The sequence below is a fragment of the Eublepharis macularius genome, chromosome 7, assembly GCF_028583425.1.
Source record: "Eublepharis macularius isolate TG4126 chromosome 7, MPM_Emac_v1.0, whole genome shotgun sequence".
Lineage (NCBI taxonomy): Eukaryota > Metazoa > Chordata > Lepidosauria > Squamata > Eublepharidae > Eublepharis > Eublepharis macularius.
In genome coordinates this window covers 91,275,731-91,299,454 of record NC_072796.1, presented here as the reverse complement: position 1 = coordinate 91,299,454, position 23,724 = coordinate 91,275,731, and the positions used below count along the sequence as shown (strand labels likewise).

General features: G+C 45.1%; 1 protein-coding gene across 1 annotated transcript in view; it reads right to left on the bottom strand.

Annotated features, from left to right (window-relative positions):
- CHD7 (chromodomain helicase DNA binding protein 7) overlaps positions 1 to 23,724 on the bottom strand; it is a 279,962-nt gene that overhangs the window by 72,401 nt on the left and 183,837 nt on the right. Inside the window, exons 6-7 of the mRNA XM_054984544.1 lie at positions 16,555 to 16,692; positions 15,009 to 15,074 (exon numbers count right to left, since the gene is read on the bottom strand). Of these exons, the coding sequence (XP_054840519.1) occupies positions 15,009 to 15,074; positions 16,555 to 16,692 (204 nt within the window). The remainder of the gene's footprint in view (positions 1 to 15,008; positions 15,075 to 16,554; positions 16,693 to 23,724) is intronic.

The window sequence follows — 23,724 nt, the reverse complement described above, 5'->3', positions numbered from 1 at the left end:
AGCTGACTGAAAACGGCAGCGCTTCAGTCTAAGGACCATGCCTTTAATCCTGGCCGCCCTGTCTGTGGGCATGAAGCCAGCATTCTTGATCCCATCAAAGATTACCCCTATAAATAGCACAGACCGTACTGGGGCCAATTTTGACTTTTTCTGATTAACGAAAAGACCTAGTCTAAGACATAAGTCTAGAGTCAGGGATACTTGAGTAAACACATCATCGGCCGAACTACCGACCAGAAGCCAGTCATCCAGGTACGGAAAGATCCGACAGCCCTGCAGCCTCAGATGAGCCACCACCACAGCTATACATTTCGTAAATACCCTAGGGGCAGTAGCCAATCCAAAGGTAAAACCCGGTACTGATAAATTTTGCCATCATAAGTAACACGTAAGTACTTCTTGTGTTCGGGAAAAATGGAGATATGGAAATAAGCATCCTTTAGATCAAGGACAGCAAACCAGGAGTGCCGTGGTAAAAGGGTCAGAACCATCTGTAAGGTGACCATTTTGAACTTTCGAACCTTTATCAGCTTATTAAGGGCCCGTAGGTCCAGAATGGGTCTAAGACCACCATTCTTCTTTTCCACCAAAAATAGGTTAGAGTAAAAACCGAAGGGGGCAGAATCATGGGGCACCTCTTCAATTGCACCCTTCTGAATTAGGGTTGCCAATTCAGTTAAGATCTCTGTATGTGGAGGCCCTGAAGAAAAGACAGGGAGACGCAGGTATGGTAAACTCACAAACTCAATTTTATAACCATACTGAACAATATCAGAAACCCAAACATCGGAACCGATGGACAGCCACTCCCTCCAGTAAGCACTAAGCCTGAACCCAAACATAGGCTCAGGTCCCTGTAATTGTCAGAATTGCTTCTGGGAGTGGGGGGCTTCCTTAGCCTGTTGTTGTTGGGAACCAGGCTTGGAACAGTGACCTTGTCTGCGCCTTGAAAAGGACTGCTGAGGGCTCTGGTAACTCCTCTGAGACTGATACGAATACCCCTGATAAGGCTGGTACCGATATGATCTGCCTCGGTGAGAGGACCTGAAGTAAGGTCTCGCAGGTTGTTGAGGGGCCTGGTGCAGAACACCATAGGACCGTGCCGTGAGATGATCCGTTCTCTTTTTCGACAGATATTCATCTGTCTTCTCAGAAAAAAGGAATGCCCCTTCAAAAGGTAAGTCCTCCACTTTATTCCTTATCTCAGGCGGGAGAGCAGTCGTGCGGAGCCACGCAAATCGTCGCAAAACTACTGAAGAGAGCAAGGAATGTGCAGATGTATCAGACAAACTCCTGCTCGTATTAATCTGATGTCTTGAGAGGCGGGTGGCCTCCTCTTGGATGACACGCAGGAGGGTCCGCTGATCCTCAGGGAGCTTGGAGAGGAAAGCCGCTAACTTCTTCCACAGAAAGAGCTGGTAAGCCGACATCATAGCCGCATAGTTGGCCACTTTGATGGCGAAAGCAGCAGAGGTGTACAATTTTCTCCCCAGGGTATCGATTTTCCTACTGTCTTTGTCAGTAGGGGCCGACATAGAACCCTGTTTGCCTCTTGCCTGCATCTCCTCAGTGACCAAGGACGAAGGAGGTGGATGGATTGCCAAGAAGGGATGGTTCTCATCCTTCGTGCGATAAAGACCCTCCACTTTCCGGTTAGTGGCGGGGATAGAAGCAGGTTTGACGTTGAGCTTCTTCCACAAATCCACAAAACCGTCGATCAGCGGGAAAGCTACGGAACGCGTGGAACCCGAGTAGATATGCTGATAGATCTTATCAGTAAACTTCAACTCCGTAGAAGTCATCTCCAGATCCAGAACCTTAGCCATCTGCTGAAGCAATTCATTGTAGGCCCTGAAGTCGTCCGTTGGCGAAGGTTCTTCCGCTGGGCCAAGTTCAGCATCAGGCGAATCCGGACTCATAAATCCTTGGTCGGCTCTGATGGTAGCCAACTTCGGAAAGACGTCGAGTTCCACGGGAGTCATCATACGATCGGATCCTAAAGGAAAGCGAAAGCGATTCCCTCCTATAAGAGCGATCCGATTGGAGCGGGCTATCCTCCAGGTAGTACGAGGCTGCCCAGCCCCCACTGCTGTAGCGCTCCCTCTATCGGCTCCGAGTCGGGTACGGGCTGTATCGACGGTCCGATCCACTCCGATAGCTACGTCCCGATCTAATGGATCCGGATTCATGGGAGGTCGATCGTGGTCGTCCTGTCGGGGTCGGGGGCTTCTCCGTCGGAACCGGGTCTTCCTGCGAAGAGATCGCTAGGGTTGGAGCCGGGATATCGGGATCCTTACGCCTCCTTTCTGGTGGGTCGGAACCGATCGCACCCGAAGGGGCCGATAATGGGGAGGAGATTAACTGCTCCAGAACCGCCTTGTCCCGTTTAGAAGAGTGTTTTCTCTTTTTCTTCTTCTTGTCAAGGTCGGACGGAGCGGACGGTTCTCCAGTAGTCTCCGAAGCGGCTGCACCCTGAGACGGTGGAGGTGTCGGTCTCGACACCGAGGTTGTCCGACTCCGAGACGCAGCTCGATCCAAGGCTGGATCGGCAGATGAAGTCAAAGGTGGTTGGCTCCGAGGGACCTTCGGAACCGATGGTGCTGGTTCCGCCGCACTCCGAACCGAGGGGGCAGAACGATCTCTCGGTCTAGACTCCGAATGACTTGGGGAAGGTAAGGCGCGAGGGGTCCTCGAGCTCACGGTTTCGACAGGCCGAGGGGTAGATCCGGGCACAGCAGAAGGGGGTGCCTTCACCAGAGGATCCACAACCGACATAGCACGTTGCCAAAGTGAAGCGTGCAAACGATCCGCCCTCTCCGCCCTGGCCTTTGAAGTAAAGGCACAGCAATGTTTGCAGGCCTGAGTATTATGAGTTTCCCCGAGACAATAAAGGCAGTTTGAATGGCCGTCTGACCTGGTCATCTTTCGATTGCAGGAGACGCACCGTTTGAAAAGAGCAGTATCCGACATCGCGAACGAGGAGAAGAGCCAAAAAACCTCATCTATCGGCGGCGAAAAGGAAACTGAGGGTATGTGTGGGGCGCTCCGCCTTCTATAGTCCATTTAGGCGGGAAGATGGCTGCGCATGCGCGATGGAAGGCGAGAGCGCCCCCTGGTGGTTTTAAGCTATAAAAATCTCCGATATCGGCAGGCCTGTGCGTGCGCAGTCCCATGTGGGACTGCACAGGAAGACCGTGGATGAACTGGTATTTTTTAGATCTGGATATCAGGAAGGCCATAAACATCAGTATTCAACTGTATTTGGGTCCTCCGTACTGGTTTGGTTTTTGGATGAGGGTTTTTTTGGGGGGAGGGGGGAATCGGAAATTAATCAAGTACATTATTCCCTATGGGGGAATCTTTCCAGAAGGCTCGAGAGACTGTTTTTCATGCAAATCACACAAAAATTTCAGCAGAGCTGCTGCCGCCTCTCCATTAAAGACTCTCCCAAGTTTCAAGTAGATTGGGTTAAGGAGTACAATTCTACAGGCTTCTGAATAAGTAGCCCCCAGCTATTCCTCACTATTTCCTATGGGGGAAATATTCAGCACTTTTTCTGGGGCAAAAAAACCCCTTAGCCAAACACACAAGGGCAACCACTGACCAAAAAGAACGAACAAAGCTTAACAGAACCAATGCCAAACCAGAGAATCCCAACAGAAACAATCTGGTAACAGACAGAACAGCTTGGTTTTTCTCCCCTTTGCAGGTTTCCCAGCCAAAAACAGGGAGGGGGAGGGAGGTGAGGCAACTCTCACAGGTGAATGGCATGTGATTTATGGAATGTGGTCGGGAATCATCATGACTGGATGGAGAATTGAGCTCCCCCTAACAAGTGATGCCATTTACCTGTGAGAGCTGCTTCCCTCTCCCTCCCCCTCCCTTTTTTTGGACTGAGGAACATATAAACTTATCAAAATTGGAACGTATCACACATATAGATGGCAATTGTGCATGGAGTTATTTTTAGATATTTGGAGACCTTGTATAGAAGCTTATGTATAGATTAGCCAGTAGCTGCTAATCTATACAGCCCCAGCCGCCCCACTTACCTTGGCTCTGTTGCTGCGGTGGTGAAGGCCGCGGCCCAGCAGCAGCGGCTCTGGTCTTCTCCACTGCCCTGCGGCAGTGGAAGAGGCCAAAAAGGCCCTTCCTGCCCCTCAAATAGCCACCGTGGCGGCCACTTGAGGAGAAGGGCCTCCTCCACCTCGTTCGCTGATGGCTGGGGGCGGGAGAGAGGTTAAAGGGTAGAAAGCTCCGTGTGCCGTTCGCGAATGGCGTGGAGAGACTTCTACCCTTTAAGCTCTCCCCCTTTCCAGCTGGAGGGAGGGACAAAGGAAGAGCTTAAAAGGTAGAAGGTTGCACTTGCCGTTCATGAATGGCGTAGAGAACCTTCTACCCTTTAAGCTCTCCCCCTTTCCAGCTGGCTGGAGGGAAGGGGAAAGAGTTTAAAGGGTAGAAGGCTCCGCGAGCCGTTTGCAAATGGTGCAGGGAGCATTTTTCCCTTTAAGCTACCCCCCTCCAGCATGCCAAGAAGGCCCTTTAAACTTCAGCTAGTCCACGGGCCAGCTGAAGTTTAAAGGGCCCGAAGCTTCCCAATGTGACCCGAATCGCTTTGGGAAGCTTTGATTCAGCTGTTTCGAATTGGGGCCAGTATGCTGGCCCTGATTCAGAAAACCCAAATCTCTACAGATTGGGTCTGATTTGAGCATTTTTTCCGAGTTAGAAAACCGAAGCACACATCCCTATTAGCCAGCATTGGGGTTTTTTTTTGCTAGCATTGTTTCTTTTGTTTGTTTCTTTTTTGTTTTGCACAAATAAAGACATATGAAAGTAAGAAAAACAAGCTGCTGTGACCTTTGAAATGGTGGTCTTGGTTATTCCCAGATATTCCTAAATATTTCCAGGAATAATCAGGATTAGAATAGCGGTATATCTGAGAAAACAGGATTGCACTTATCTGTAACTGTTGTTCATCTAGGTCTTTGTGCAGGCACACATTGGGACTGCACTTGTGCAGGCTGACCATTTGGAACAGGATTTTCTTACCTTTTAGGCTACTGAGGGGACAGCCCCCCCAACCATTCCACAGCGTTTCCCCCCACAAGAATGGTTACAGGGTATACCTTTCCCCTCAGTTCTCCTGTGCCACCGTGAACCCCTCAACAATGTACTGCAGAGAGCTCACAGCAGGGCAGGAGAGAAGGAATGTGTTGTTGCATGAAGACCCAAATGAACAACACTTACAGATAAGTGCAACCCTGTTTTCATCTGTGACCTTCAGTGCAGTCCCACATTGGGAAGAATAACAAGCGATGCACTTAGGAGGTGAGGAAATGCTCTCAGGTGAAGATCTTGTAGGACTCCTTGACGCACTGCTATCTCTCTTCTTGAATTAACATCTATTGTATAGTGTTTGACAAAAGTATCTGCTGAAGATCACACTGCCACCTGGCAGATGCCCACCAGTGGCACCTCTCAAAGGAACACAGCAGAGGTAGCTCATGCTCTTGTTGAATGGGCATGGAGAGTAAATGAGCAAGGAACTTGAGCAGACATATAACACATTTTAATAACAAGTACCACCCATCTAGATACTGAGATGATACAGCTTTGCCTTTATTGGGGTCAGAATGGCAAATAAAAAATGCAGAGTCCTTATGAAGGATTGAGTTCTGTCCATATAAAATAAAGCAGCTCTCTTTACATCTAAAATGTGTAGCATGCATTCTTGAGAGGTTGTCGGGTGGGGAAAAAACAATGGGATGGTTATGCTCTGAGACATGAAATCTGGACACTATCTTGGGTAAGAACTGCACACTAGTATGCATCACCACTTTGACAGGCTACACCTGTAGGAAGGAGGGATATACCCTTAATGCTTGGAGCTCACTAACTCTCCTTGCTGATGTAACAGCTTGCAAGAAGGCCACCCGAAAGGAAAGGAAAGGAAAGGAAAAGGACATGTTGCCAATGACTCGAATGGTTTTAACATCAGCCTGGCTAAGATCAGAGAGAGGGACCATAGTGGTGCCAGAGGGTCCCTTGGTGGTTACAAAATATATAGACCTTTCAAAAACAACTTTGACAAATAGAGTGAAAATATTGTTTCCCCATCTGTACCAGTATGGAAAGTGGAAACGGCAGCTAAATGGATTTTAATAGATGAAGAAACCAGACCAGAAGTTTGCAGGAATATCTAATAATCAGACATTAGATAAAGAATGGTAAATGAATATAATTCCCCTTGACCAGACTCTTGAGTGTGTGGAACCAGGGTTGCGGTGGCCAGAACAGAACAATGAGGATGCACCTGGTCTGGTCTGTCTGATTGACCTGCATGGTAAAAAGTTTGACTTCTGGGAAACCCCATTGCTGAAAAATGCGATGGACGTACTTGTCCACTAGGACCTACTCATGGGAACTGCCCAACCTGCTGAGCCAATCCACCCAAGAATTGTGGCATCTCAAAATATGCAGGGTGTACAAAGTAGTATCATGAGTTATGGCCCACTCCCACAAGTAGATAACCTCTGCACAAACTGTTTTGGAAGTTGTGGCACCTTGCTTGTTTATACAGAATACAGCTCTTGTATTTTCTGTCAAGACTGAACTCTTTTGTAGGATACCATATCTGCGATAGAGTTAACTGCATAATAACTGGTCACAACTCAAGTAAATTAATATGACATGCCTTCTCATCCTCTGACCAAATATCATTGACAGAAATGGCATCACAATGAGCTACCTGCTGTTCCAGGGAAACATCTTTAGTAAGAGTCATGTTATGACAGGGTATGCCAAAAACAACTCCTCTGGACAGATTACTTCGTTCTGACCATCATAACAAGGAGCGCAATACCCGGCTTGGGACTGAGTATTTAGTCTGGGGAGGACTGGCAGAGAGGGTCAAAATGTCTAAAAAACTAAAGCTGCAAAGTTCTCATCTTAAGACGCGCAAAGGGAACTACCACCATGAGCCCCAATGTAACTTGAATAGATTGTGCAGACTGAAATCTATTTGCTAAGAAGTGTTGCACCAAGGCTGTCTGTTGGATAATCCTGTCATTGGATAAGAATGCTCTAGAAATCAGGATTGCCCCCACAAATTGTATGGTATAGGTAGCAGTCAAGTTAGATTTCTTTGCATATACCACCAACCCTAGAGTTTCACACATGGATAATATAAGGGTGATATGCTCCCTTAAAATCTCTGGGGACTGAGCAGTGATTAACCAGTCATCAAGATAGGGGTAAACAGAACAGCCTAATTGCCTAAGGTGAGCAACCACTATTGTAATGTGCTTTGTGAAAACTCATGGTGCAAGAGCCAAACCCAACAGTAAGGCAGTACAGTGAAACACCATACCATGGAAAACAAAACGGAGATACTTTAGATGGTTCTGGTATATAGAAAAATGTAAGATCCAGAGGAGTTAGCCATGTTAGTCAGTAGCTGCAAAACAGTAAAAAGTCCCGTAACACCTTTAAGACTAACCAACTTTCTTGTAGCATAAGCTTTCGAAGGCCACAGCTCTCTTTGTCAGCTGTGGTTCTTGAAAGCTTATGCTACAATACAGTTGGTTAGTCTTAAAGGTGCTGCTGGACTCTATTATTTAGAAAAATGAAAGTAATCATCCTGTAAATCAAGGACCACAAACCAGGCATCCTGGGAAACCATATTTATGACCCAAGGGAGCGTGACCATCCTGAATTTTGTGATTCTCAGGTAGCCATTAAGGGCCCTTAAATCTAAAACGTGACTTTCCCCTCCATTCTTCTCATCTAACAGGAACAAGTGAGAGAAAACCCCACAGGGATTGTCAGACCCTTAAACTTCTTGTAGGGCCCCTTTAGCCAACCAAGACTGAATTTTCTCTAGCAACTGTAGGAGCATATTATTAACAACTTGAGGGGGCAAACTAGGAGGCAGTGTATGAAACTCTAACCTATAAACAACTTTAATTATTGAAATAAAGTGTCTGCAGAAATATTATGCCATGCATGAACAAGCTGTGATAGTCTGTCATTAAACAATGCAGAGGCAGTCACCATAAGAAGGTTTAGTCAGAACTGGCCCTTTTGACCTTGTGCAGAATCCTTAGAGGACGGAATCTGATGGGCTGGTTTGAGCCATCCTGAGGACTTTCTCTTTGACTGGGGCTGGCCAGCATAAGAAGACTGGTAAGGTGGATACTGTGGCTGATATGGATGGCATCTGTAGGCCCTATACATCTTGTCTGGGCTGACAATCATGTCTTCCAGGTTGTTTATAAGTTGAGACATGTGGAGACTGTGGCAAAATGCGATATGATTTGGTGGCCTGCTGATCCTTCTTTTTAGAAAGATATTCATCTGTCTTCTCTGAGAACAATGAAGTGCCCTTAAAGGGCATGTCCTCTATCTCATTTCAATTCTTCAATGGGAGGGTAGAGGAGACAATCATGCGGGTCTGCATAAGACTACAGAGGTGTTGAGGCCCCTGGCAGAGACATCCAAGACATGCCTACTTGCACTAATCTGCTGCTTTCAGAGGATTATCACCTCATCCTGAATCAGCTTGGCTAGAGGCTTCTTGTCCTCTGATAGGGTATTTGATACCCACTCATAATGTCCAAGAAGTTAGCCATCTTGATATTAGGGGCAGAGACGGACAACTTCTTTACCTCCCTATCCACAGGAGTGGAGAGATTGCCCTGCTGATGTCTGGGCTGCAATAAATGATGAAGCCAGTGAGTGAACAGATAAGGGTACTGACCTTGCTTCACTTTGTAAAGCGCTTCCACCTTTCTGGTGGTTGCTGGAATAAATACAGGCTTTTGGAACTAATTCTCTATAATTTCCACAAATCCCTCAATCACAGGGAAGGCAACTTGCATTAGGTGTATCTGAACACGTATGCTGTAGAATACTGTCCCTTGGTTTTGGCTGTGAAGCAGAGTCATCTATGATCAGTGCTTTGCCACACACAGCATCTGTTCAGCGTAGAGTTTATAATCAATGTTTGGTGAATTATGCTCAGGGTCACCCACTGCCTCTGCAAGCAAAGGGTCAGAATTGAAGCTTGGGCAACGTTTGGAACTAACCAACTCCACATCTGATTCCAACTTAGATCCATGTCCCAAAGCACTAGGATGAGGTGGAGAGATCCAACTCAGATCCAGAGACAGGAGTTTTTTCTTTGGATCTGATTGAACTGGAGCTAGAGCCAAATAAGGACAAGTCGGGTAAAATTCACCCCAGTTGTGAGTGTAGTTCAATAGTGGATAGTGAGGATACCACAGAACTGGATGGCACAGGTGTTGTGACTACCCTGAACAGCATGAGTGAGACTCCCAGGAGTGGACAGCTTCCACCTTACTTCCTCCACTGAGTCCGGGGAATCAGAGTGCGATCATCTGCTCACAGTTGGAGGCACTGGCATCTCTGTCATCAGATCCGATGGTCAGGTCAGTTCTGAATGACCAGTCTGCCAGTGAGCCTTATGCCAAGGCTTCTCTACATGTTTCAGCTTGCTTACATGGTGAAGGGTCAATCAAACACTCCTTGGGAGCACTCAGCACCAGAGATCTGGAACCCCTGTTTCGAGACCTGGGGGGGAATGTCTTCCAGAACTATCACATTAGAAGCTGGCTGAGTGAAGCCGAGGTTTCTTGGAACCGAGAATGCAGTTTCAGTTGGCTCCAAGGAGAAGCCATTGGACCCAATGATACTATGGCAGACACTGGATCTGAGATTGACATCGACTCTGGTGAGGGTTCAGTCATTGGATTCGAGCACTCCGCTGGAGCAGATTTTTTTGCTGCTGAGCTTGTAGCGCTAGACTTGGCTTTCTCCCAAAGCATAGCTCTTAATCAGGAAGCCTCCTCAGGCCTTCAGTATAAACACTTGGCAATGCTTGCACCAGTCGACCACATGGCCTTTGCCTAAGCATGCAAGGCATAAAGAACGGCTGTCAGTCTTGGCCATCTTGGCCCCACACTCCTTGCATTTTTTGAACAAGGACTTGTCTGCCATAATACCAAGCAAAGACTATCAATTAGGCAAAACTGAAACCATACAAGAGCAACATGACTCATCAACTCAGCGGTAGATCTGACAAACCACAGTGAGAAGAAAAAAAATGACTTTAATTTTCAAGCACTAACCTGAACTATAACTATAAACTACAACTTTAGCTACTAACAACTATCAACTAACTATAATAGCAATCCAGCAGAAAGCGGAGCAGCTAGCAGAAAACTGTCTGTTCTTCATGGTGACAAGAAACAAACTGAGGGGAAAGGGGGCAACCTCTCTATACCATGTGACATTTGGGTGGGAAAAACCACTGTAGAGTGGCCTGGGGGGGTCACCACCTCAGTAGCCTGAAAGCTAAAAAAAAAAATCTGTTCCAAGTGGCCAGCCTGCACAAACACAGTGCCAATGTGGGACTGCACTGAAGACCATAGATGAATCTAAGATAGCAATCCAGATTCTTAAATATACCGAGAAAATGCCAACAAGGTATTTTTCAGGTATATTTTCAAAGTGTAAAAACTGATATGCACATTCCTAATTGGAACAAGAGATGTTGGTTGTATTAGGCTTGTCATGTTGCCTATGGCAGTCCTGGGATTCTCTGGTTTGACATTGGTTCTGTTGAGCTTGTTGGTTCTATTACATTTTCCATGTAGGAAACAATGGAGACAAGTAGGATGGCTTGGGGCAGGGACTTTATTCCGTGGCCCATAGAATAGGACTCCTTTGCTTGAAATTTGGTTCAGCATGAGGTTTCCTGCAATTCTGATGTCATTTGGTTAAAAAAAGCCACTCCAGTCCCCTTGAAACAAGTCCCCCCATACTGAATAATGGAACTTGAATAATTCCAAAATCAACAACAACAACAATAAAAATGCACAGAGCAAAAATATAGTATGATAAAGAGGGCAGTCAATGGAAACCGATACCTTTATTTAGGCCCTTTGTGAAATCTGAATCTGAAAAATACTTTTTGTTTTTTGAAGTATTCATCCTTAGATGCTATTCATTACTTCACTGTGCGTACTTAATGCTAGGCCATGTTGGAGAAACTTATGTCATGCTTTTTCAGGATTCTTCTATATCACTTGTACAACAAGAAAACACTGGCTAGCTAAGTATCCTAAATTAACTGTAAGCTTTAGGAGTTCTGGTTGGGTTTTTTTAACACAAGTCCTTAGATAAATCTCTCCAAAACTGAAGGTGCCAAGACTTCCAAGTCAACCACCTCAAAATGGGAATGAAAAATGCCATTTCCCTGCTTCATTTAGGATGGTGGCTCCCTATTTGTTTGATAGGGTAATATGGATCCATGGTTCAGTTACTGTGACATGCTCTACATGGGGCTGCCCTTGAAGATGATCCAGAAACTTCAGCCGGTGCAACATATAGCATCCTGTTATTGGGGCCAGCTGTAGGTACCATATTGCTCTTAACTATCTGAGGCCCCTTCAACAGCTGTCTACTTGTTTCTGGGTTTAATTCAAGATGCTGTTGCTTACATTTAAAGCCTTTTATGACCTGGGGTCCACATATTTGAAGGACCGCCACTATCTGTATGTTCTCATGCAGTAGTCTTGCTCTTCCCAGCAAGGTCTGTTGTCTCTGTCTCTTTATGTTTTGCAATGGCCCAGGCCTGGGATTTTCTGTGGCTGTTCACTGTTTATGGAACAGCCTTGTGGAAGTAGTCGAGGGAGCTTCTACCCTACTGGCTTTCCAATGAGATGGTAAAATGAAAATATTCCTGGTATCTTTTAGTGCTGTCTTAATTTGAGCTAGATCAAGATGGGTAGCCATGTTAGTCTCTCTGTAGCAGTAAAAAAGAGCAAGAGTCCAGTAGCACCATCCAGTAGCAGATGGTCTCACATTCTAGCTGTATCTGAAGAAGTGAGCTGTGACTCATGAAAGCTCATACCCTACCACAAATTTTGTTAGTTATATAGGTGCTACTGGACTCTTGCTCTTTTCTACTGAATTTGAGCTGAATCAGAAATGTTTCCTGACTGCAATCTATTTGTTTTTACTATAGTTTTTTAATTGCTTTGCTGTTTAATATTATGTTTGAATGTATGTAGTTTTAAAATATTTTATGTTTGCAACTGATGCCTTGGGGCCTCTGAAAGGCAGGCATATCAATAGTTTAAATAAATAAATAAATGAAACCATGGCATCCTTAACCAATAGCTTTCCTTTTGGATACCATGGGACTGATTTGGGGGTGGGGTGGGTGGGTGGACTGAAGTAAGAGACAATCTAAACACTTATTGGCAGTGGTACCGAGGGGGGAAATATAGTTGCCTGGTTTGGGGGGAGGGCAAACAGATATATTGTAATGTTCCTGTAAAGATACTGAACTTGGCTGAACACTGCTTAGGGGAGGTGCCACTCTAACTACTACTCTATGCTGATTTAATCGGTAGCTGTGTTCACTATTCCTGCTACATGCTCGGCCATGATTTAACAGAGGTAGAGTTCTACTCAGGAGAGGATCACAGACTTCCTAGTAAAGTTATGTGGATCTTGTGCCCCTCTGGTGATTGATGGTAGGTTTGGGCTGTTGTTTTGTTGGCGAAGATTAACATGTCCCTACTCCTCAGAAGGCTCTGGGGCTGTATGAGTGCCACTCATTTAGCCCTTAGCTCTAGTTCATTGATACACATCTCAGATTTCTGTGGCATACAGTGACCCTTTTATGGCATCCCAGCCATAAAAGACAACCTATGTTAAGACTGACTGAATCTGCAGTTGGTTTTCTAGAGTCAGAGTGGATGTCAGATAGTGCTTCTAGTTACTGAACTTGCTGGCTGAGCATCTGCACATTCTTCTGCGTTGATTTCAAAGTTACAGGCTTGTACAGCTTTGATGGTGGTTCTGTGTCTTAAATTCCCTCTACATGACTGGTGAATGGATCATGTTAATTTGGTTCAAGATTAGGACAGTTTCTGCAAACAGTGTGAAGTGTCTGGGGAGAGACTGTTCCCACCAAGGGAAAAATTTTTACGACCTGCGTATATCCTCTACGCACCCTGTGGATTATTCAATTGATAGCAGGCAGATTGACTGTTAAATAATCCGGATTTAAATAGTTGTGGTATTTGATGGTCTTGTTGTTTTTGATTATGTAAATCGCTTTGAGGCTGCACTGAAGAAAGGGGGTTAAAAGGACCCAAACAAACAGGCTGACATATAAGGACACCAGTATACATTTGGAGAGACAGGATAAGGACAAATGGCAGGGGCCAGAACTGGAAACGGTCCCCGACACAGGCCTGTCAGAGGAACCTTTTGTGGAATTCCGTTCTTTAGAATGCAGCAAATACTATTAGTAGACTGGATGTGAAAATGTTTGTCAGGTCACACTAGGCCACTGTTATCTGAATGTCTCAGTAGCACTTGGAACTCTAGGGAGAGCCAATGTGATGTAGTGCCTAAAGTTTGGGACTTAGGATTTGGAAGGTTAAAGCCCCCTCCCAGCAATCTCACTGTAACTGTGGGCTAGTCACATACTCTTATCCTAATCTACCTCACAGTGTTGTTGTGAGGATAAAACGGGGAGGGAGAACTATAAATACTGACCTTACTTCCTTAGAAGGAAGGTGGGATGAAAATGTACAGTCTCCAGCATCCAGAGGATGATTGACCTCAGACAGCTAGGAAATGTTGGAGATGTCTTCCTATTTTTGCGCACTCACTGAGAGGACTGGCATGATGCCCAAAGGGCTTCTTTCCCCCTTTATAAGGTAGTGGAGTAGTTTTATCAGCAGCTGATGCGCCGTGGCCTGTAAACTATATTAAAGGGCTTCCTTTTCTGCCTGCAACTCCTAAATTCACTGAATCATGTGCTGGTTTTGAGGTCACAAAAGGAGATTTGAATCTGTCTGGACACTGTACTCATTCTTCCTTAAGTTAGCAAAAGCTGCTTCTTTTCCTTTATTTTGATCAACGTGGAATCTAGAGATTTTGCAAGTAATTTGGAGTCTGTACCAACTCTTTACTGGGAATCTGCACTGACTTCCCAGTGTCTAAGCTATGGGCTGTAGAGAGGGGTTTTTCCAGTTAATCCATTTGGAGAAAGTCTAATTGCCCCAAAGATATGTTGTTCAATCATAAGTAAATTTCTTATAATTTCAACAGTCCAGCTGTTGAGACCCAGAATACACCAAAAGTTGACTCAAAATTTTTCCTCAGGACAAACTCAGGATAAATTCAAAGAGTTGATCATACTGATCTTTGGGCAATCTGACTAAGAATTGAGTGCTGTTACTGGAGTGTAGCAGTGGAGCTTGGCAGAAGCAGACTGTGGCTTGTCTGGAAATTTTCCCTTTTTTGATGGCTGACAAAAACTGGTCTAAGGAGAAAGAAACAAGGGCACCAAGCCTTTCTCACCTTCAGTGTGTGTGTGTGGGGGGGTGAGGACAGGGTGCATGGGAAGAGTCTGCAGCTGCTTCTCTGAGTGGGGGGTAGCAGTTTTCTGTAGCACCCTAAAGTCTAACTATGGTGGGAGAAAGAAAAGTCTAAATATCTCTTCTTCAGCATAATTCTGTTGATGGAAGAGAGAAGAGAGGGCCTTTCTCTTAATTTTAAGGGCCCCCCTCCCCAAATTATCAAAATTAACTGAACAGCATAGATGTTTTGACATGAACTACTCAAAGTTAAGTTTGCAGAAAAGATCTAGTTAATTTACTACATATATGCATAGTTACAGTCAAGAAATATATGAATTACAAAAAAGGAAATATGATTAAAATCAGTTTTCACTTTCTTTGTAAATAAAGCTTCTTGTTCATTATTAATTTAAAATCGTTAATTTCAATTGCTCTGTCTGGGCAGGCAGACTGGATGAACATTCTGAATGACCAGCTTTTTTAAAAACAGAAACAAAAAAATCCAGTGAACATCAATATGCATTTGTATGGCAATTATGAAACCATTTGACAATGAAATAAACAGCTCCGAGGTGTTACAACTTTATTTAAATTTTTAATTACCTGTTTCATCACTGTACGGCTACTCATGATTTTCTCAACTACAGGGCCATCAGCATCAGCAGATTCCTACAAAGAAACATTTCACTGTTGTTATATTAGTGCGTAAAAGTGAAGAAAAGAGGGTGTCTAAGCCCTTTTTCCAGAAGGGATGACTAAAGCATTGGAGGCTTTTTAGTTTAGAAACAAACAGAGCAACAGGATACATTATAGAGATTTAGAGACTTATGAAAGATGCTCCTACCAAGCTTTCTCTGCTAGTGTGTGTGGGTGTAGGGGGGGGGGGACATGATTCCCCTTCCTCACTGCTGCCACCCATGTCACATTATTTGTTAGTAAGGGGCCTTATCCCTCAGCATTGGTTTTTTGGGGGCTAGAGAGGACTCCTGCAGGAAGGGAAAGTGAGATCACAAATTCCTTGCAAATGTAGAATCCGCCTAACTGGGTTCAGACAAAAGGAAGTGTCTTCTTCAGACAAGATGTAAGTAACTTAAGGAATTTGCTATCAGAAAACACAGTGATGACCATTAGTTTAGATGGCTTTATAAAGGGAATGAAACAAATTCATGGAAGACAGGTCTCTTGCCATGAAAACTACATAGGGTGAGAGATAGTATACCACTAAATTCTAGATGTGGAATTGGGATGGGGGTGGAGAAAAGAACAGGAGAGACTTCTTGTTATTCTTAAACCCTCTGTGTGGATTTCCTTGAGGCTGGCCACTGCTGGAAACAGGATGCTGGACTAATCAGACCCTTGGTTTCAGCTTGCAGATCTGCTCTTAACAAAGCTTTTTTTGTTCATACAGAACCATTAATTTTTTTGTTAATTTTTTAAAGAATGTCCTTAGCTTTGCTGAGAAGAGTGAATGTTTTAAGTCTGAAGTTGCTCAAGAACGCTAAATGTGAAGGTAAAATTGTTGTCTCCATCCACTTACCTTCTCTTGGAAACATTTAACCTGAGACACCATAAAGGACATTTAACAAATAAAAACATAAATTGTCAAATAAATGCTTTAGCTGGTGCACACATTTACTAATGGTTTGTCAAGTTAGTTAAGTGAAGTAGTGATATTAAAAGACCACTACAAAAAGATTGTTACAGGAATCATTTCACATTATCAGCCTTCATTTTATTCAACCTATTTTATCCATCATTTACATTGCATAGAAAATAAAACCATACCCTGCTGGTTACTACAAGACAGTAATTTCATAAGGGGTTCTTATAGTGCCTGACAGCAGGAGACAAGCTTGAGTGGTTTATTAAGTCATAGAAGCCAGACCACTGAATTCACAGAGGTAAATTCAGTCTCTTTGGAGCCATTTTTAGGCTTTTCAGCAGAGACCATTAATTTTACTAAATTGTGTTGAATTACATATTGTAGGCATATTGAACACAGCCCTTAAGAACCTAAACAACTAATTTCCTTTTGCATGTTGATCCAAGCTAAGATGGAAGAAAACCCAATGTTTAAATGTTTAACAGTCTAAGTCATTACAGAATTTTCAGTCTGCCCTCTGTCTGAAGAACATAAATATGAACTGACCTGTTGCTCAGACTGAGAAGTATTTGAAGGAGAGTTTCTTCCAGCAGTATCTGCATCATCAGCCTCCTCATCCGAAATCTTGAACTCCAGGTCTTCTGTATAACGCTTTCTCTTAACTTGTCTGCTAGAGCGCCTCTTCTAAAAAAGAAAACAACAACAACAAAATCTTACATGATAAATGGCCACTTTATTCACTGGCAATAGTAAAGCTCTGCAAAGGAGAGCATTTGTGTTTTGAAAGGAAGACACAGGCAGGAAGTCAATGATCTCTTCACCAAAGGAAATCTAAAATCCAGATTGGGAGATGATTCTGCTTCTCATGATGAAACACAATAAAAGCTTACTAGTAAAACATGTAACTGTATTCTTGTAGGTGCCACAGGTGGTAGAAGAATGTAACAATCTACGAGTTACAGAACAATGCAAAGCTCTTCCTTGGGGAAGCACACCCAGTTCATATATTATCATAGCAAAATGCAAGCTGCCAGTTTGTGGCCCTGTAAGGAGATAGAAGAATAGATAGAAGAATAGATAGAAGAATAATAGAATAATAGATAGAAGAATAATAATAATAAGAATAGATAGAAGAATAGATAGAAGAATAATAGATAGAAGAATAATAATGTTCATGCCATATAGACACTGCCTAATTCTGAGACAGAAAGACACTATGGTACAGTAGAACTATGTCATGTGCTCTCACTGACAAAGCTCCATCACACTGATGTTACTTGCTACCATAAGGAGGAAATTCCCATACTCTTCTGGTCATATACAAAGTGGGCCATTACCTAAAGAACACACTTTTTTATCATCTCCTGTTCCCAAGAATATTCTTTGTGGAGTAAATGCTTTCATGTTATAATGTTTTCTGAAATAGTATACCACTATATAGCTTCTTTAGAGAGGAGGTATTTATGCAAGGAAAGTGTACCTTAGAAAGGAGCAAAAACCACAGCTATGCATGCTTAAAAAGTGCTACGATGTACATAACTTATACAGACTAAAGAAACTTGTTTCTATATATGCTTACTTTGTACAATCAATTTCTTTTTACTTGTTAGAGAAGATACACTGGGAGCTAAAGTCTCTTTGACTGCTTAGTCCTCCCTCTAACTTCTACAACATCGTCAGGTTTTGCCCATTGTCAGGGTCGGACGGGGTTGTGTGCACTGACGAGGTTGGGGTGGCCGTCCTGGCTGCCCCCGAACGGGTCCGCCTCCTTCCCTGACGCTGGCCACCTCATCGGCCGTGCTTCTCTGACTGGGGGCAGGGGAGGGCTCCTCCCCTGCAGGCCTCAGAATTGGGGTAGGCACGGGCCTGATTGCCCTGGTCGCCTTGGGACAGCTTCCTCTTCACCGCAGATACAGACTGGTCCCCACTCTCTCTTCCTCACACTCATTGGCCTGGGCTCTGAAGCCCTCTCTTTTATCCCTCCCCCTATTCCTAACTCCACCCCCGCTCCCAGGACCCTGCCCCAGGGCCAGGCCCACCACCCGGAGCAGGTGGGGCCAGAGGTCCAGGCACTGCCCCGCTCCAGGCTGCGGCCTCCTGCTGAGCCTCCCTCCACCCGGCTGCCTCCCCTTCCCCCGTGTGCTTGCCCGTCCCGCCTCCCTCCGTGCCCAATCGTCGCCCACCTCCCCGCTGGCGGGCGCAGGCCCGCGTGCAGCCTCAGCGTCCCGGGCTGGGGTGTGGCTGGCGTGGCCGTCAGGGGTGGCGGCCATGCCCGCCGCATTGCCGGGAGGCCGCACCACGCCATCGTGCCCGCACCGCCTTGCTGCCGCTCACCCCAGCCGCCGGCCATGCCGGGCCGCGCCTGTCCCCGCCTTGGCCGCCGCCACGGGCGCCTTTGCTTTCACCGCGGCCACTCCTGCCGCGGCCGTCTCCGCCGCTTCTGCCGCCGCCACGGCCATCTTGGGGACTTCTGCTGCCACTGAGGCCGTCCCTGCCGCTTTTTTGGCCACCCCAGGCCTGGGCCCGCCAAGGTGAGGAGGGCCGGAGGGAGGCCGGGGGGGGGGGCTGCTCGTCCAGGGCCCGCGGGCAGGCGCCGGACACCCATACTATTTCAAACCTATCTGTATGGCCTTAAATGCCATAGACCTTTATATTTTAAAGTGTGAATCCTGAATTCAAAGTTGCTCACAATGAGGGATTCCGCATGATCGAGTTTGTTTGGACTTTCTGAGCAGTTGTGTTGCAGTTGAGTCTTACAAATCCATTGCTCTCTGATTCCACATTAATGCTGTTGCTTCGCATTGACATTCCATTTCCTCATGCTCCAAGTCCATCATGCGGAATTTGCTCACATAAAAATCAATTTCTAACCGGTTTTTGGGGGGATGTCGACAGACACATCTTCTCCATTTTTTAATTTTTTTTAAAAAAAACGTAACATAAACATTGCATCAAACAAACACATAGGATAAGTCAGAGCATTTCCCGCCGCTATCATGGAATGAGTATTGGTTATTGACATTTGGAGGGAAAAATGTTACTGATGACCCCGCCTCTATCTTTCCTGCCTTCCTGTTGCTGTCCTGCAGCGTCCCCTTTTCCTCATCTGCTCTAATATGTGCTCAAATATGTCTATGTTTCTGTAAGAAATGGAAAGGGCTTCTTGAACTTTCTCCTCTCCCCATAAATCGAGTACATCCAGGGTCTCTTTCTCCCTCCATGACACTCCTCGACTGCCATTCGAACGCTTAGGCCCCTCCATCTTTCCCTCTGCCTCAGAAGCTTTCAGTGAGCATGAGGCACAAAATTTGGTGCCTTGAAAAAGGGACCTGTTATTGGACAGTTGTCATCATGTGATACATGCAGAAACATTGCAACGCTTAAAAAAAAATTAAAGGAGGGAAACAAGAGAGGAAGGGAAAGATGGGGTGTGGCTTAGAAAATGTGATTGACCAATCAAATTAAGTTTATTTGACGGATGGGAGAGGAGGGCAAGGGTGGGGAGAACATTGGATAAAGAATTTTGTCTTAAAAACCCTCATCTGCAGCGAATGGACACATAAGTTGGGGTAAACCATGATGGGGAAAAAACGAACAAAACAGACTTTGAAGCTGCTGCCTGTATCACCTTCCCACGTGTAGAAATGCAAATTAAAATTGAGGTCATTTGGAAGCTGAACCACAGAAAACAACTAGTGTGGAATCACCCAGTGTGACAGTTAAAAGAGAACCAAACAGAAAGGTGCTCACTTTTCCCCTTCATGCAAAATGAATCGAAATTTTTCTCCTGGGAGTGCCAATTCTGGCACCAATTCATTAGTTAGAGTTCTAAGAATATTTAGAATCTGCTTCTGCACAGGCCTTATTTGTGGAATTACAGAGAGACCACAAAGAAAACTTTCTGTATAAAGTAGGTCCTCAAAATGTGTGATTTTACTTATTTGTAGTCTGCAGCCAAACCATGTGATACAGCTAGTCCTGAAAACATGACTTCTCCACATGTTGGGAGAGGAAGGGCAAAACAAGAACTCTGGCCTCCCTCCACACAATTGCCAACTTCTCAGAACGGTGTCTATACTGGGCGGAAATGTGCATGCTGGATGAGTTGTATGGTGCCCGCCTTGTCAGCCCGGCGAGGTTTGTCGCATGGCAGTTTCCGTTTACAGCACTGTGACTTACTGAAGCCAGGCAAATGAGGTGGCCACTGCTACACAACCCCAAACCATACTCCGTATGATTAACCCAATCCAGGCCTCTTTCTATGACTGGGTAGGGCCCTTTCCAGGGCTGTTTGGCATCCCAGTCCACCCCTGAAAGCAGCAGACTCCCTGCCCTTGGTATTTGTGGATTTCACCATTCACTATGATCCCAGGAATGGCATTCCTGTGAATGGCAAGGGTCTACTCTAGGCAATTCCTGTGTACTCTTTGAACCATCTAACTCAGAAATCCATTTGCCACTGAACTGGGAGAGAAGAAGGCCTTTAAGTCTTCTATATCATAATAGGTACTCCTTGTCCTTGGGCTGGAGAGAGCATGAAGAGAAATAAAATATTTTCCTGGGATCTGTTAAAAGCAGGGACTGCAGTCCCAAAATTAAACTGTAGGTTAGATCTAGACTAAATTTCCACATACACAAGGGGAGGCATAATTTCCATCAATTTCTCCTTTCTGCTAAAGACCCACGATCTGCTCTCATGATATTCTTGAGGGTCCCCTGTTCCCCAGGAGCAGCACTGGGGAGATCAACAGGCTGAAGTGGGAAGTAGACAGAACTGTTCAGCAGATGGAAATGCCTTCTGTTAGTGGAAAATTCACTCTGGATCCAACCCAGTATTTTAATAGATAATTTCAGGTCCTATTCACTTGTTACTTAAGACCAGAACTGCTAAAAATATAAAAGAAGACTAGCAGAACAAGCAGAGAAAATCGCCATACTTTCTGCCTCAGTAACCTTTTACAATTATTTGAGCATCAATAAAACTGTAGATTAAGTGACTGGATGGACGTATTCTCGGTCAATGAAAATGCTATTCATAAAGTCTCTCACCAGTGCTCTTAACAAAACATAGTAACTACGTAAGATGTCCTCTTATGGTTAAAAAGATGAGTAAAACAACAGATCTCATAATTAAGGCATGCATGCATAGGGGCTCCCCAAGATCTATGTAAGAATGGTACTCTCTGATGTTCATATATAATCTGGAATCAGTTCTAATGTAAGGCAACTACATATGCAAATGATACCAAATTGTTCAGGATGGTTACCTCCGAAGCAGACAATATTGAGTCCCCAAAAGTTCTTTCCCAACCGCTTGGCTAGACAGATTAATGCCCCACTCAAGGCGGTGAACAAAGTCAGTTATTTCTATAGCTGGGGCTGAGAGGAGTGGCTTACCCAACACCACCTACTGAGCTCAGGGCAGTAGTGGGATGTGAATCAGCAGTGCTGGTTTGGAGCTCAACCACTTAACCACTACGTTACAGTGTGAAAACTATCCATAAAATAGCAGCAGACCATTAAAAAGCTGGTAAGATTAAGCTCCTAATTAAAACCCTGGGTAAAAAGATGTGTTTTGGTCTAGCACCTAAAAGAAAGTAAAGCAGATGCTAGGCAAGGGGAAGGGTGTTCCAGAGGCAAGGTTTCACTATAGCAAATACCCTCTCTAGTTGCTATCCACTTCAGCTCTGAAGGTGGTGGCACATAAGGCAGGGAGAGGCAGATCTTAAATGGTGGGCTAGATAAGTATTCCATTGCTCAATTCAGATGCAACATTGCCCAATTGCCAAACCCTAGCTTGGCATTTGGGCACACCCTTTGGAACTTGTATGCTCTATTCTTCTTCTTATGTCAAGTATCTCTTCTATTTTCTAGTTTTCTCTCGCTGTAGCTTGAAATGATCCATCATCAATGCTAACTAGAAATTGCCTCCAAATCATGTTTTTAATTATAGTTTCAAGGGGATTTGCAACTCAGGACTTTTAAGCGGTCCGAATAACTTGTAGGACACTCTGAATTACTACAACTTCTGATTTTGTAGTGCTAACATCTTGAGTTGAACCAATATAAGTAAATATAATGAGATAATGACAGGGATGAGCGTGTTTCTGTATATGATGATGGGGTTCAACTAGGGATGCCAGGTCTCCTGTTGCTTTGTTGCCCATCGGTGTCTCTGGTGCCAGTGAGAGTCTTGATGTGTTGCTGCTGCACTGACGTACTTCATCACTACCAGTTACCATAAGTGACATAAGCTTTTACAAAATGCTACAGCACCATGCATGATGGACAGGACTGGCTCCAGCTCTGCCTCTCCTGAGAGACAGCCAACAGGAGTGGGCAGAATGCTGGGCCAATTAGATTCCACTGAAGGGGAAAAAAGGATTTTTGGGAGCTGCTGAGGGAGAAGTGTTTTGACTCTGCTGAGGAGAGGCAGCAGAGATATTGCTAGCTGATTACAAACCTGTTCTTTTACATGGAAACGTTCTCTGTTTGACTCCAGTTTGTTTATTGGTTTAAAATCTATTCACTCCTATGTTCCATCTTGTAAATGACTGGCTTGAAATTGTTGGCTGAGAGAATATATCGCACACACAGGCCTCAAACAGTGGTCATCTTAAATGAGCCAAGTTTAAATGGTGACAGTATATATAAAGGGAAAGTAACCACTAAATTCTCTTTTCCCCAGGAGCCCCGGGCTGTAGCTAAGTGAGTGGAGGTAAACACAGAGGACTGGCTGCCTGTCTGGTGTAGGGTTCCCAGGTGCCTGCTGGTGGCAGGCAAACTCCCAGCAATCAGCAAGAGGTGACAAGCCCTTGGGAGGTCGCACGCCACTGGCAGGCACCCAGGAGCACGTGCAGTGCGTGCACTCCCAAGGGGTGCGATGACATCACTTCCAGAAGTGACATGGTTGCCTCAGCTGTGGGAGCACTCCCACGCTTTGTTTTGGGCTGATTGGGGCCCCAAACTGGCTGAATCTGCCCCGCAGAGAGTGCTCTCATGGCTGGGAGTGACGTCATTGTGCAAGTGCCAGAGCATGCATGTGCAAAGCGCACATACAAAGGCAAACATACTGTCTGCACGAGGTAAATGCCAGGTCCTCGCCTCCCTGCTGGGAGGGTATAGGGATCTGGCAACCTTAGTCTGGTGGAGCCTCTGGAAGAGGAGAGAGGGGACCCTGTGAGGATTTGGGTCAGGGCTCTCTGCCTGCTAAAGTGGAGGCTAGACAGGGGGCCTTTACCTGCCTGGGAGGCCCTAAACCTGTGAAAGGAGGTTTAGGGTGGGGTGGCAGATCGTGTGAAAGACTTGTGAGAGGGTCATCACCGTTCCATGTCACTTCTGGTTTTTACAGTAAGTGACATAAGGACACTGATACACCAGGTCCTGCCAACATCTTCTCCCAGAGCATGCTGGCTGTGGCTTGGCCTAAGGTCCAACTTGGGACCCTAAGCTGAAAAAAGAATTTGGGGCTATAGCTGAAAGCTCACTGAAAAGGTCAGCTCAACATGGCAGCAAAAAAAAATATACTGGTATATTTATTCTGAAAAGAACAAAACCCAGAAAGTGTCGTAAGTGTTATAGTTAAAGTGATGATACAACAATGGCAAACTACATTGTAGTGCAAATAATCAGTGATATTCTCACCTGCTTTATCTCTGAACCAGAAATATTAAGCAATGAATGCACACGTACTGTCCTCCTCTTACCCTCCTTACT